Source organism: Pseudonaja textilis, chromosome 1 (assembly GCF_049901715.1).
Source record: "Pseudonaja textilis isolate UNSWEBS1 chromosome 1, rPseTex1.2, whole genome shotgun sequence".
In the NCBI taxonomy this organism is placed as follows: domain Eukaryota; kingdom Metazoa; phylum Chordata; class Lepidosauria; order Squamata; family Elapidae; genus Pseudonaja; species Pseudonaja textilis.
Window position 1 is genome coordinate 39,282,820 of NC_141990.1, and position 12,462 is coordinate 39,295,281.

General features: G+C 36.1%; 1 protein-coding gene across 4 annotated transcripts in view; it reads left to right on the forward strand.

Annotated features, from left to right (window-relative positions):
- Positions 1–12,462, forward strand: part of PPP2R5D (protein phosphatase 2 regulatory subunit B'delta) — a 55,423-nt gene that overhangs the window by 1,814 nt on the left and 41,147 nt on the right. For all 4 annotated transcript variants that reach the window (XR_015743313.1, XM_026695905.2, XM_087931726.1 and 1 more), the window contains exon 2: positions 2,094–2,180. Coding sequence is in view for 3 of the 4 variants with exons in the window: in XM_026695905.2 (XP_026551690.1) it covers positions 2,094–2,180 (87 nt within the window). In the remaining variant the exon portion in view is untranslated. The remainder of the gene's footprint in view (positions 1–2,093; positions 2,181–12,462) is intronic.

A 12,462-nucleotide genomic window follows, 5' to 3' on the forward strand; every position in this document is an offset into this window, starting at 1 on the left:
AGTTGAGGAGAATCTGTAGATTTTAAATGGACACATCTACAAAATCATGTAATTGACAATACTTATACAGTTGTGTATAATTGCAAGTAGGTGGTTGGCTTTGCTCCTCTAGGTTGCAGAAATCCACAAAAAGTATACCAGGAAGACTTAGAGTATAAGCACAGATCTGATCAAATAATAAAAAGGGCACACCAGTAAAGAACATTTTAGTAGAATGTGAGGTAATATTGGTGTGAAGTTCATGAATGCATATACAATACATGACAGAAATACATTGATCAATCACAGGGAAGAGGTAGCCCTTGTAGAGTACACAGTCATGCTAAGTCTAAGATTGAGAAATATGGCGTGTCCAGTAATGGAAAATGGTCATGCTTTCCTTGCAGATTTCAGGTTCATGTCTAAGTACAATAGTTCTGTCTAGAGCTAACAATAGTGCTGTCTAGGTTGTAAAAATCTGGATGTGTCCTAGATAGCAACAAATATGTCTTTGTATTATCTAGAGGTCAATTGTGTTTTTGTATTCCAGCTGAGAAAGATAGGTGTTTAAAACCTGGAAAACTGCATTTTAGCAATCTAGAAGAGACTATTTTAAGGCATCAACAGTTTGAACTGGCAAAAATAGCTTGCTTCAACCTCCAATATTTGACTTAGTATATAAAACATTTTAAATTCAAACTTGTCTGACATCATTGAAAGTGCTTTGAGTGCTAAATCGCCATTTTAACTTCAAAGTAGGTTGGAACAGTTCTGGTAGGATTGGAAAAGCTTGTTTCAAACTTCAAACAGGTATTTCAAGCTTAATATATTTTGCATGTATTTAGTCTTGACACATTTACTTTTTACACATTTTTACAACTATGCTCAGCTGATTTCAGCAAGTTTATGTTTGAGAAGACATCTATAGGACTCATCTGCTGGTATATTGTGTATGTTCTAGGGTTTTCTTTTTCCTGCATCTTATATTTTTCCTCTTTTAAATATGTTTCTAAATATCAACTTTGTAAGATTTTGCATAGTCCTAACATAATTTGGGTGCATCCCAAAAAAGAATAACAGAAATCTAAATTGTAACTAAGGAAAAAGACACAATTCATACCTGTATAAGATACATACAGTTTAATCCACCAGTAGGGTATGTTGTAGTCTGCAAGGTGAAATACAATATTCAAAATTTTTGAACAAAATGCAGTAATGTTTCCTGTAGTATACATTATTAGAATTGTGCTGTTGCCATAAGTGACAGATTTTTTTAAAAGTCATTAAAAAAACCAGTACTGTACCTCTGACAATATGTTTTGAATACTTAAAGATAGGTGGAAACTTTTTTGCCTTTGCTTGGAATGATGATAATTATACTTTGCCTTTTTTCTTGTCATAAAAGTAGAAGTATATCAGTTCTAGTTTCTCTAGTTTCACAACAAACAGTAGGACCAATTCAGTTTATGCTATTACTATTTTTATTGCATTGCTGTCTTTGGTAGCAAAATCTATCAACTCTCTTCTGGCAGTAAGTCTAACAGATTTGTTATGGACTACATTTTTGTAGATTGTAGTTTAGTTCAGAATACGGTATGCATCTGTTATGTACCTTGTGGAGTTTAGAGGTGACCAAACTTGATAAATGTGTTGATCTTTAAACTGGCACAAATTTCTCTCTCTTTAATTTTTTGCTGTCTAAGAAAATCCCACTGAAAAATATCAGTTAGATTCACTTGTCTTGGCAGAGCCCAGCAGAGACTCAATAGTTCATTCTAAACTACAGTCAAACAGGCACTTTGGGGTGGGGTAGAGGGGAAGGGCTTAACAAAATTGGGTGACCATTCTAAAAGGAGAACAAATCACTCTGGGGAACTGCTTCAACAGTGGCTTGCTTTGCACAGATCTTTCTCCTATGCTGGGAAAAGGATTTCAATTTACATGAGTTTGTGCAATATGGTATAGTATAGCAGTTTTGTTTATAGGAAAGTATCTGTTTTTTTACTTGCATCGTACCGGTACTTATCTTGAGGACAGTTTTGTGGATCACTGCATCTAAATATGCTTGGCTGGTTCTGCATTTGTATCTTTCATTTCTTTTGCCTTTCTTCTAGGAGCCTCCAAAATCTACTAAAAGCACTACAAAGGCAAGCAGCAGCAGTGGAAAGGATGGAGGTAATGCAACAGAGAATTCAGAAGAGGTAATGGATTGAATTAATGTCTTTAAAAAAAAACTTTCTAGGTTTGTTTTCTGAGTACTTCAATTTTATTTTCTTATTTAAGAATAAACCATGTTTGTTAAGCTAATTTTGGGAGAATTTGGCTATAATTCCACAGCATGCTTGCCTCTGGTTAAGGTAATTGTAGATTGCTTGTACCAATTTTTTCAGTTTATCTTCCATTCTGAACAATAAACTAACCACATTGGCTCAGTTTGCACAACATACTAAAGACATAGTCTCATGTGTTGTACAAATCCAGCCTCTGATTAGGGTGAGAAATCGATTGAGAGAGAGAAAATGACAACTATTCATTTTCTTATGAACTTGTCTTAATAAGGTTCTAACCTCTGGCTAGAGAATTCTGAGAGTTGAAGTCCACACGTCTTAAAGTTGCCAAGTTTGAAGACCTCTGTTCTAACCTTCTCTCTAAATTAATGCTGTTTAGAATTGCTTGATTACAATTCCCATAATCCCCAGGTTGCTGGATATTACAAGAATTGGTGTCCATTACAGCTCAAGTACATGGTATGAAGAAAAGAAAGCCAACGAGGAGACTTGTAATTTTGGTTTTAGAATCAGGCTTTGGATAAGTTGTAGCCCTTGGCCTAAATGGTTCGCAAGCAGATAGTTCAGACTTCTACCAAGTATGATCTTTCCTTTTAGCAGCCTATTGAAGTATTTAGGGGTGGGCTGAAATGGATACAGAAGAGTTGGCTAAGAGGTGTTTCATCCACTTTTGTTATTGTGTTCAGCATGGCACTCTTGAAGGGAAAATAATTTCCCATCTCTTTTTAGGATTGAGGTTTTGTTATTCTGGAGATATGAGCCACACAGATATTAGTAAAATTCTTTTTTTTTCATCTTAAAGGCATAAACTTTCAAGTACTAGAGAGTCCACTTTATCAGATGTATAAAAATGTCTTCACATAGTCCTGGATACATTTGGAAATTCCAGGAAAAGTGTGGCAAAGCCATGCTAAATACTGTACTTTTCTCTTAATGTATTAGTTGCAGCAGATCAAAATAAGCTTCAAAAATAAGCTTCAATAATTATTTGGATGGAAGAAGGAAATTGTTAAATACATTATTGAAGAATAATCACATTAACTACATTTAATTTCCATTAATTTTAAAAATAAATAAAATAACATTTAGCTTCTATCATAGCCGCCGACTCTTCTTGTTGAGCGACAATAGGTCTGTATAGATAGCATGGCTGTATACTGGATTGATCATTGTTTTTAATTAAAGCAAAGAATGAGTCCAGTTTTCAAATAGCAGGGTAAAATGGCATTGTTTTAATGTTTTAATATTTTAATGCTGATTCTAGAAGTAAGGTTTTACTGTATGGCATCTAAACATATGTTAAGCAGTTTGGAACATTCTGTACAACTGATAAGCTTTAAACTGGAACTTTAAGGAAATTGTAAAAGAAAAGGAAATATACCATATGAATATAAAACTGGATCAATATTTAACATAGTATATCTACATCATATAGAAACATATTACTCCCATCTTTTCATTTTTAGAATGTAAAGACAATTGAAAACTTGATAAAGAGCTTAAGAGCACATTTTTTTCTATGTACCAGTATGTAGAGTAATTTTCTTTGCCAAACCCCAGGTTTGATAAAGTCAGCCTTTTTCCATTAGATGTTAAATACCATATTCTTAAATACTATATAATTCAGCCCTATATACTTAACTTACTACTATAACTGCTTTATTGTAACTTATATAAGGATAACTGTAATGAAGTGTCATAATTGCACATTGCACCTTATAAAATTATGGTATTTTCTGCAATTTATCTTGATTATATCTTTGATTGTTATTGAGACACAGCTATTCAGATAGGAGTTGCACCCATTATTTTCTGTAATTAGAGGTTCATTGTTTCTGGTGTAGAATATTTAAAGTTTTCAGATCTGTCCTCCAGAACTTTTTATTTTGCAGTTGTATTTGTATGAAATCTGTAATATTTCATAGTTAAAGTTGGAATTATCGGGTGTAATCTTGCTAACATGTTCTCACCTTAAAGCAATGATTGGAGCAGAAATGGTGGTACTTGTTGTTTATACAGGCAATTTACATGAAGAAAAAAGGACTTTGTCCTTAAGGCCCTGGTAGTTTCTCATACTGTCACTTGGTATCGCTACATCTATCACTCTACTTTCTTTTGGTTCTTGTCTGGTTAATTGGCCAATACCTGCTTCTCTGCTGGATCTGGAAGTCCCATAGAATCTTCACTTTCTTATTTCCCATAATCATTTGTGGAATCTTCCATTTTTGATTTAGGAAGGTCTAGCTCATATTCTGTAAAGATATTCCTGTACACAATGCCAGCTACTTGATTATGCTGTTCAGTGTACATTGTTCCAGCCTGCATCTCACACCTTGCTACTCTGTGTTGAACTATCTCTGGGGCTTGTCTGCTTATCCTGCATTTTGGGTCCTGTGGACCGCTGCTTCTGTGGACCTGGTGCTTGATATTCTTGTACTGCTATGATCAGTGCCTCAGCGCTGTTTTTTAGTCCAGACTTTCCAGCCACTGGTGGGATTTCCCAATATCTGCCACCTCAGCTATCTGTCGATGGTACATCCCATGCAGGGTCTTATCTTGCCATGGCACTTCTTCTGCTTGATTTTCCTCCCACATCTGCTGCTGCCTCAGGCATTCTCTCAGCAACCCATCTTTGGGTGCCATCTTACTGATGTAGTGCTGCGTGCTCCGGGTCTCAACCGCGGCTTCGGCACTCACCAGATGGTGAGAGTGTGTGTGTGTGTGTGTGTGTTTTATTATAGTGGTAAAATCTAATTCTAGAAATAAAGTTTAAACAAATAATAGCAGGAGTAAAATGCAGGTGGGGAGGGGAAGAAAAGAAAGAGAAAAGTGAGAATATAATATAAATATAAAGAATGACTTCCAATCTTCATTACAGTGAATTTCTTTGAGGCATCTTATTAACTACTATGTGCCACAGAATTCAGCAGGCCTCTTCCATTTCTTAATCTAGTGTAAACAAGACACATTTTCCCAAAATGAACATTATTCAAGGGAAAAAAGCTGTAACTGGACATAAGTCATAAAAGGTGTATCACTACAATAATAATCTCAGAATGCTTTGAGTTTCAGTGCTTTTTTGAAGATAATTAAAAGTTCAGGAGGGTCCATGTGGCAGCATAAATGTATAACTTGTTAGTGCATGAAATTGATCCCGCTGATAAACAGCAGCTTCTGTTTGAAAAAGTTTGGAATAATTTTCTTCCATTGCTATTGGAATATATCTACTTGTGACTTTATTTGTTTGACTGACTGCCAAAAATAACACAAGCAAGTAAAGAAAGACTGAAAATTTAGAGTAATTCTAGGGCAGCTTTCCCCAACTTGCTTCTTCCAGGTATGCTTGAAGACTCTAGAATTCCCAGCCAACATAGCTGCTGGTTCTGAGAAGTGGTAAGGAAAGCAACAAGGGCAGAGCAATAGCTGAGGTAGAGATGAAAAATGTAATTAGCTCTATGTGGCTTGAAGGGGGCTTCTGTTGGACACTAATGCATGCTTGCTTTATGTAGATATCAGCCTTCACAAGTAAACTGTACAGGAAACAGGACAATATTCTACCTTCTTGCAATTCTACATTGCAAGTTTGAAGGCACAAACTTTCTGCCTTAACTTTTTACTGTTTGAACCATTAGAGTGGATATTTCCTTTTTTTTTTCTTACTGTTAAGTGACTGGAGGCTCCTGCCTCTCTCCTTCACTCCTCAAGGTCATTCATACATTTCATTACATCAGTACATGGTGTAGTTTGCTTATTCATAATTTGTTCATTAATCTAAAGTTTGTTATGTTCATGCTGCATTCTAAATTTTTAAGTCATTGTTCACAAGCTAAGTATGGGATTGAATAACACACTAAACCCAAAACAAACCAGCTACCTGTTGGTTTAGTGGGATATAAAAGCTTGACAATTTACACGGTGTAGTACTATCTGGATACTACCTTATATTTTAAATAAAACAAAATGCTTCCCTGTACTTTCAAAACATGTAGAGGGAAAGGCTAGGCTAGGCTCTTATTTCTTTGCCATGACCTTTCCGTTGATAAATCATTGTTGACTGCTTTGCACTGACTTCTGGAGAGCAAGAGAGCAAAGGCAACTTCAGAGCCAACATTGATAACAAGGCCTTGTTTGTCCTGGACCCCATAAGTGAGAACAAGATGCTGGTAAAATGTAAAGTGTTAGAAGAAGGAAGCCAGTCTCTGCCAGAAGAACAGCCATTTCTTCTGATCTGTCAACTGTTGCATTCACAGTGCAGTTTTTATTTAGTTTAGAGCTGGGACATTACATTGCAGAGTACATACAGCAAAGAATATACTCAAACAGGAGTGCTGATTATGTTTTTTTCTTTTTTCTTAAAAAGAAATAGTTCCTTTTTCATAAATATGAAGATGGCATAGGAAATACCCTCTCATATAAAAAGGATTGAAGGATACTCTTTACCTGATTAAATTGGGCAGCTTGTGGTCCAAAAGGTACTTGTACCAGAGGTGGTATTCAGCAGGTTCTGACCAGTTCTAGAGAACTGGTAGCAGAAATTTTGAGTAGTTCGGAGAACTGGCAAATACCACCTCTGATTGGATACTTTACAGTATCCTTCCCCTGCCACATCCACCAAACCACGCCCACAGAACTGGTAGTAAAAATTTTCAAATCCCACCACTGACTTGTAACCTTCTAATTTCCAATGGCTTCTGTAAGAGATCAGTTTGAAGTTTCTGAGAACTATTTCTCCCTTTCCTGAAATCTGCTGTTTAGAAGTGATAGAAGAAAGTAAGTAAAACTGGCATTTTCAACCATGTTTGCCTCTATCTGCGCCTGCTGTTTGCTTCAGTCCTATGTGCACTACAATTGTTAACAGAAGTGGCGCCTTTGGCAAAAAAAACCCTTTGTTTACCAAATGTAGAAATCACCCATCTCCCTCACAGAAGGATTCTGGTGTACATTTCTGAATTCTACATAAATGAATTTGGAAGAGTGCTGCAGGAGGCTGTCCAGGCTGAAAATGGGGTGTGGGAGGCCTTGCGCAGCCCCCCTGTGCTCCATTTTGGCTGCCAGAGGCTCCATGGGCCAGTCCTTTGTTATTTCCAGGCTGACCCTGCAGGCCACATTTAAACACCCCTGATCTAAGGGTTACCACAAAGAAGAAGGAGTCAGCCTATTCTCCAAAGTACCTAAAGGCAGAACAAGAAGCAATGGATGGAAACTAATCAAGAAGAGAAGCAACCTAGAACTAAGAAGAATTTCCTGACAGTTAGAACAATTAATCAGTGGAACAACTTGCCTCCAGAAATTGTGAATGTTTCAACACTAGCAGTTTTTAAGAAGAGATTGAGCAGCATTTGTCTGAAATAGGGGATTGAGCAGGGGGTTGGACTAGAAGACCTCCAAGGTCCCTTCCAACTCTATTATTCTCTTATCTGTCTGTTAGTGTGTGCTGATTTTTTTTAAAAAGAGAAAGTTGTAGAAGTATACACGGTTTTTAACAGTACCTTTATCTTTAGTTCAAAAGAGGCCATCCCTTATATTTCTTCTTCTCAAAATAGGACAGGGAGTATTTAGCCAACAAACTTTGCAAAAGTGTATTGCTGAGGGAAATACAATAATTTCAAAATATTCTGAACATCTCTTAAAAAATAATATATCCAATATATGGGCTGACTATCAGAAATTGAGGCCATATTAGTAATGATACTCTGGATGTTAACTGTTTGACATTTTGACTGCTTAAACCAATACAGTGTTTCACTCCCTTTTTAACGCACTTTGTTCAAGTTTCTGGAATTGAAAAGTGGCACAAGACCGCTTTGGATTTATAATGAATTGGCTGTGGTGAATCTCGTTAATATGCAGTGGGCAGCCTTGTAGACTGGCAAGCTGCCCTATTGTCCTTGGAAAAGAAGAGGAGAGCAAGTATTATGCAGAGAAAAAGAGGGTATATGCCATCCATTTTCTAATGTCACTGGAAAGCATAGTTTTTTATCAATTGTTTCCTACAGTATTTTCTAGTCTAGGGAATCAATATGTTTCTCCCACTTTTTCTTATATCTAGTTTTTATTCTAGTTCCTAACCTATGATGACTTCTCTGCTATCCATTGTGGGAGTGCTTACATGCTTATAGGGACAGCTGCTTCCACTTGAAATTTCTTTATTGTACTGCTTTGAATTAGCCAGCAAGTTGCTAAGGGATAGATTTGTGAGGGGGGAAAATGAAGTCAGAGCCATTGGTATAATTCCAGTAGATGTTTTGTCAGCGTTGGTCACTGAGCCTCTGTTGCAAAATGAGGGCAGCATTTGGGAACAGATCCAGTTGAATTCTTTTCCATTTGGTGCTAGTATTTTTTTGTCTTCTCAGTTTCCATGTGCTTGTCAGTTTCAGCCTTTTTTAATTAATGTGCAGATAGTCCTTGACTTACAACCACAATTGAGCCCAACATTTCTGTTGCTAAGCAAGACAGTTAATAAGTGAGTTTTTACCCAATTTACAACTTTTTTTTCCACAGTGGTTAAGTGAATCACTGCAGTTGTTAAGTTAGTAATATTAATTGCTCCCCCGTTGACTTTGTTCCTCAGAAGGTCACAAAAGGTGATAGATGACCCCAGGACATTGCAACCATCATAAATACACGCCAGTTGCCAAGTATCCTGATTTTGGTCACATGTCCATGGGGATGCTGCAACAGTTATAAGTGTGAAAAATGGCTGTAAGTCGTTTTTCTCACTGCCATTGCCACTTTCAATGCTCACTAAATGAATGGTCAAGGACTACCAGTAATTGTTATGACAAGTTCTCTTTAATTCCCTTGATTTGGCAGAATTTTGAAAAAGTCGTCATCCTCATTTCTGCATAGAATTTAGTGTTGGTAATTCTCTTGTGTCATTTCATTAATTTATGCATTGTTCTTGGTGTGAACTGAAAAAGAAATAGCAATGTTTTCCAATATTCTTCCAAGAAAACCAAATAAATACTCACAACCTGAACAATGTCTATAAGATAGTGGAACATGAGCTCCATTGCTATGGAGGAGCATAGGACAGTTATAAGTGGCACTGTGTGTGTGTATTTGTGGTTGATGTGATTTGGTTGATTTGTCCAAAGGCAAAAGGAAATATGCTGCTGTAAATATGTACTTGTTATTGATACTTGGAAAGTCGGAACCATATCAGCAAAAATGTCAAGACTGAATGCTGAAATTTTGGAAATCAGTGGAGTCCAATGGGTCACTTAACATCAGAAGAGCATCTACTGTGGACATTAAAATTGTGGAAGCAACAATAGATGTCATGATTAATAAAGAAGTGCTAGAGTCAATGACAGAATTATCTTGTTTTGAATCAAGGCAATCCTTTTGATATTACAGTAATCTAGGTCTGTGATCCAACTGCAAATGAAACTGATGTCCAACACTTCTATGCTCATTTGTGGCATAATATAAGGAGTGCTTGATTTATGTCCATAATTGAACCTAAAATTGCAGTCATAAGTTGAGGCATCACATGTCTGAACACAATTTTTTGGCATTTTTTTCCTGGCAATTGTTAAGCAAAACTTGATGATAGTTAAACAAATCCATTATACCCATTTTTTTTGTCAGAAACTGGAGGTAAGTGAGGCAAAAAAGTAAAAAAATTGTCGTCATGTGACTGTGGGACACTGCAGTTGCAAAGCCAGTTGTCAAGCACCCCAAATGCGATCATATGCCAAAATTCTGGCATTCATTTCATACTGAATGAATTAAGAATCTGAAAGTGAACCTTTTTTCCCAGAATATGAGACTAAAGGACTGACCATCCTTTGCCCCAATAAGGCACTGAAACGTCTATTTGCTTATCTTTATTAATATATTTTGTTGTTGTATAGTTGGGAAGACTAGTCTCTGCGTGAACCCAGGGACCGCAGCACTGTGAGCTCCCCTATCTTTTTTCGAACCCATGGACCATAACACTGTAGGCTCTCCTGTCCTTCCGAATTTGCTCAAATTCATGTTTATTGTGTCAATGATGCTATCGAAGCAATTAATGTTTTATCTATTTTATTTATTTTCTGACCCTATTCAGCCCAAAAATCTATGTTCCAGTATCATGACTGAGCTGGAACCAAATATTTTAGAATATATATTTATTTATTAGATTTATATGCTGCCCAACTCACTATCCAAGTGGCTCTTGGCAACTTAAGTTAGCCCCAGAAAATATTGGGCAAGTCGCAAGAATTTATGAAATTCCAGCAGAACAGTATTTTGTTCGTCATTCATTCAATTTCTATGGCTACCCATCTCAGTCAATGACTTTGGCCAACTCTAGATACTGTTCCTGAGGTGCAGCTTGCAGTTTTTAAGCAAGTATGGAAAACCTAGTAGTGATCAATGAGCTAGAAAAAAAATCAATCTATATTCCAGTAGCAAAATAGTATGCTCGAATTATTGAATAATTGCACTTATCTCATATGCTAATAAGGTAATGCTTCAAGTTTTAGAGTCCAGATTTCAGCAATACATATATCAAGAACTACTGGAGATATAAGTTGGATTCAGAAGGTGCAGATCAGCCAGGATCACATTGCAGATCATCCTACGGTTAATGGAAAAGACAAGATAATTCCAAAACATATTTCTTTTTGCTTTATTGATTATACTAAAAATTGGAGAGTATAGACAAAAATTGTAGGCAGCATTTAAAGCAAGGTGCATACTATTAGTCATCTACATACTGAACAATTCATATTCTCACTAAACAGTAGCAGTTAGAACAGAATATGGAGTGACTCAGTGGTTCAAAATTAGTAAAGAAGCATATCAGAGTTATGCAGTGTCATATCTATTTAGCTTATATGCAAAATATACTTGACAAAATTAGAGGAGAAAATCAGAAATAGAAATTAAATTGACTGAAAATAGTATTAAGATATACTGTTGATACCAGTTGGATGGTTGTGAGGAACACTTAAAAAATCTCTAATAGAAGGTGAAAGATGGATGTGCAAAAGCTGCTGTTATTTTCTGTAATAATATTAATTTTTAAAAGCAAATGTTATATCAACTATAAGTGCCAATTCCATGCAAACTAGTGAAGAGGTACTCTAGGGAAACTAATACTCAAAAATCTATGGAGGTGATGACTTTAACTATGAAATAAAGATATCTGCTGCTTGGACCAGATAAGTAAGGACTATGACAAATCAAGACAAAATATTGACTTGTAGGGAGATCATACTTCCAACAAAGTTACTATTACTATTAATTATAGGTAGTCCTTGACTTACAACAGTTCGTTTTAGTGACCATTTAAAGTTATAACAGCAGTGAAAAAAGTGATTTAAGTTTGTTTTTCATGCATGACCATTGCAGCCAATGGTCACATGATCAAAATTCAGGCATTTGACAACTGAGTCATATTTATGAGGACTGCAGTGTTCCAGGGTCACGTGGTCACTTTTTGGGAACCTCTGACAAGCAAAGTCAATGGGGAAGCCAGATTCGCTGAACTGGCAAGGAAAGTCATAAAATGAAGCAAATGTCTTTATGTCTTACTTAATAACAGAAATTTGGGGCTCAATTGTGGTTGTAAGTGGAAGTACGTGGTCCTCAGAAAGGTTAAATGAAGAAAAATGAAGGCCTTTGAATTATGATGCTGGAGAAAATGTGAGAGTATAATAACAACAAACCATTCAATACTGGATACAGCAAAACCAGACAACTCAATGGAAGCACTAACAATGACAAATGATGTAGAAGCAGGCCTTTGGAAATGCTCCTGATGCTTAGAAAAATTGAAAACAATAGAATAAAAAGGCCTGCAGGAGACAAAATGGCTAGGTATTTTCAAATGATATCACAAATTTGAACTTAGAGGAATTAAAAAAAAGTAGTTACTGATGGGTAATCATGATGAAATGTTCATTGGTTCACAAAGATCAGAAGTGAATGACTACTCAACATTTTATAACTAGAATGCCAAGTTTCTGTTTTTGTTTGGTTTGTAATACATTTGCAGGAGCATCTGTTTTGGGAGACTTTTAATTAGTTCTTTATGAAATCCTAACTGAATTGTCACAGAGAAAAACAATAGAAATTTATAAGAATTGCTAACATAGTAAACACACTTTAATATTCAGTGACCTGACTTGAAGATCCTGGATTCAAACTTCCAAAATTCAGTGTAAACTGCTATGTAGATCCTTGGTGGCATAGTGGTTAG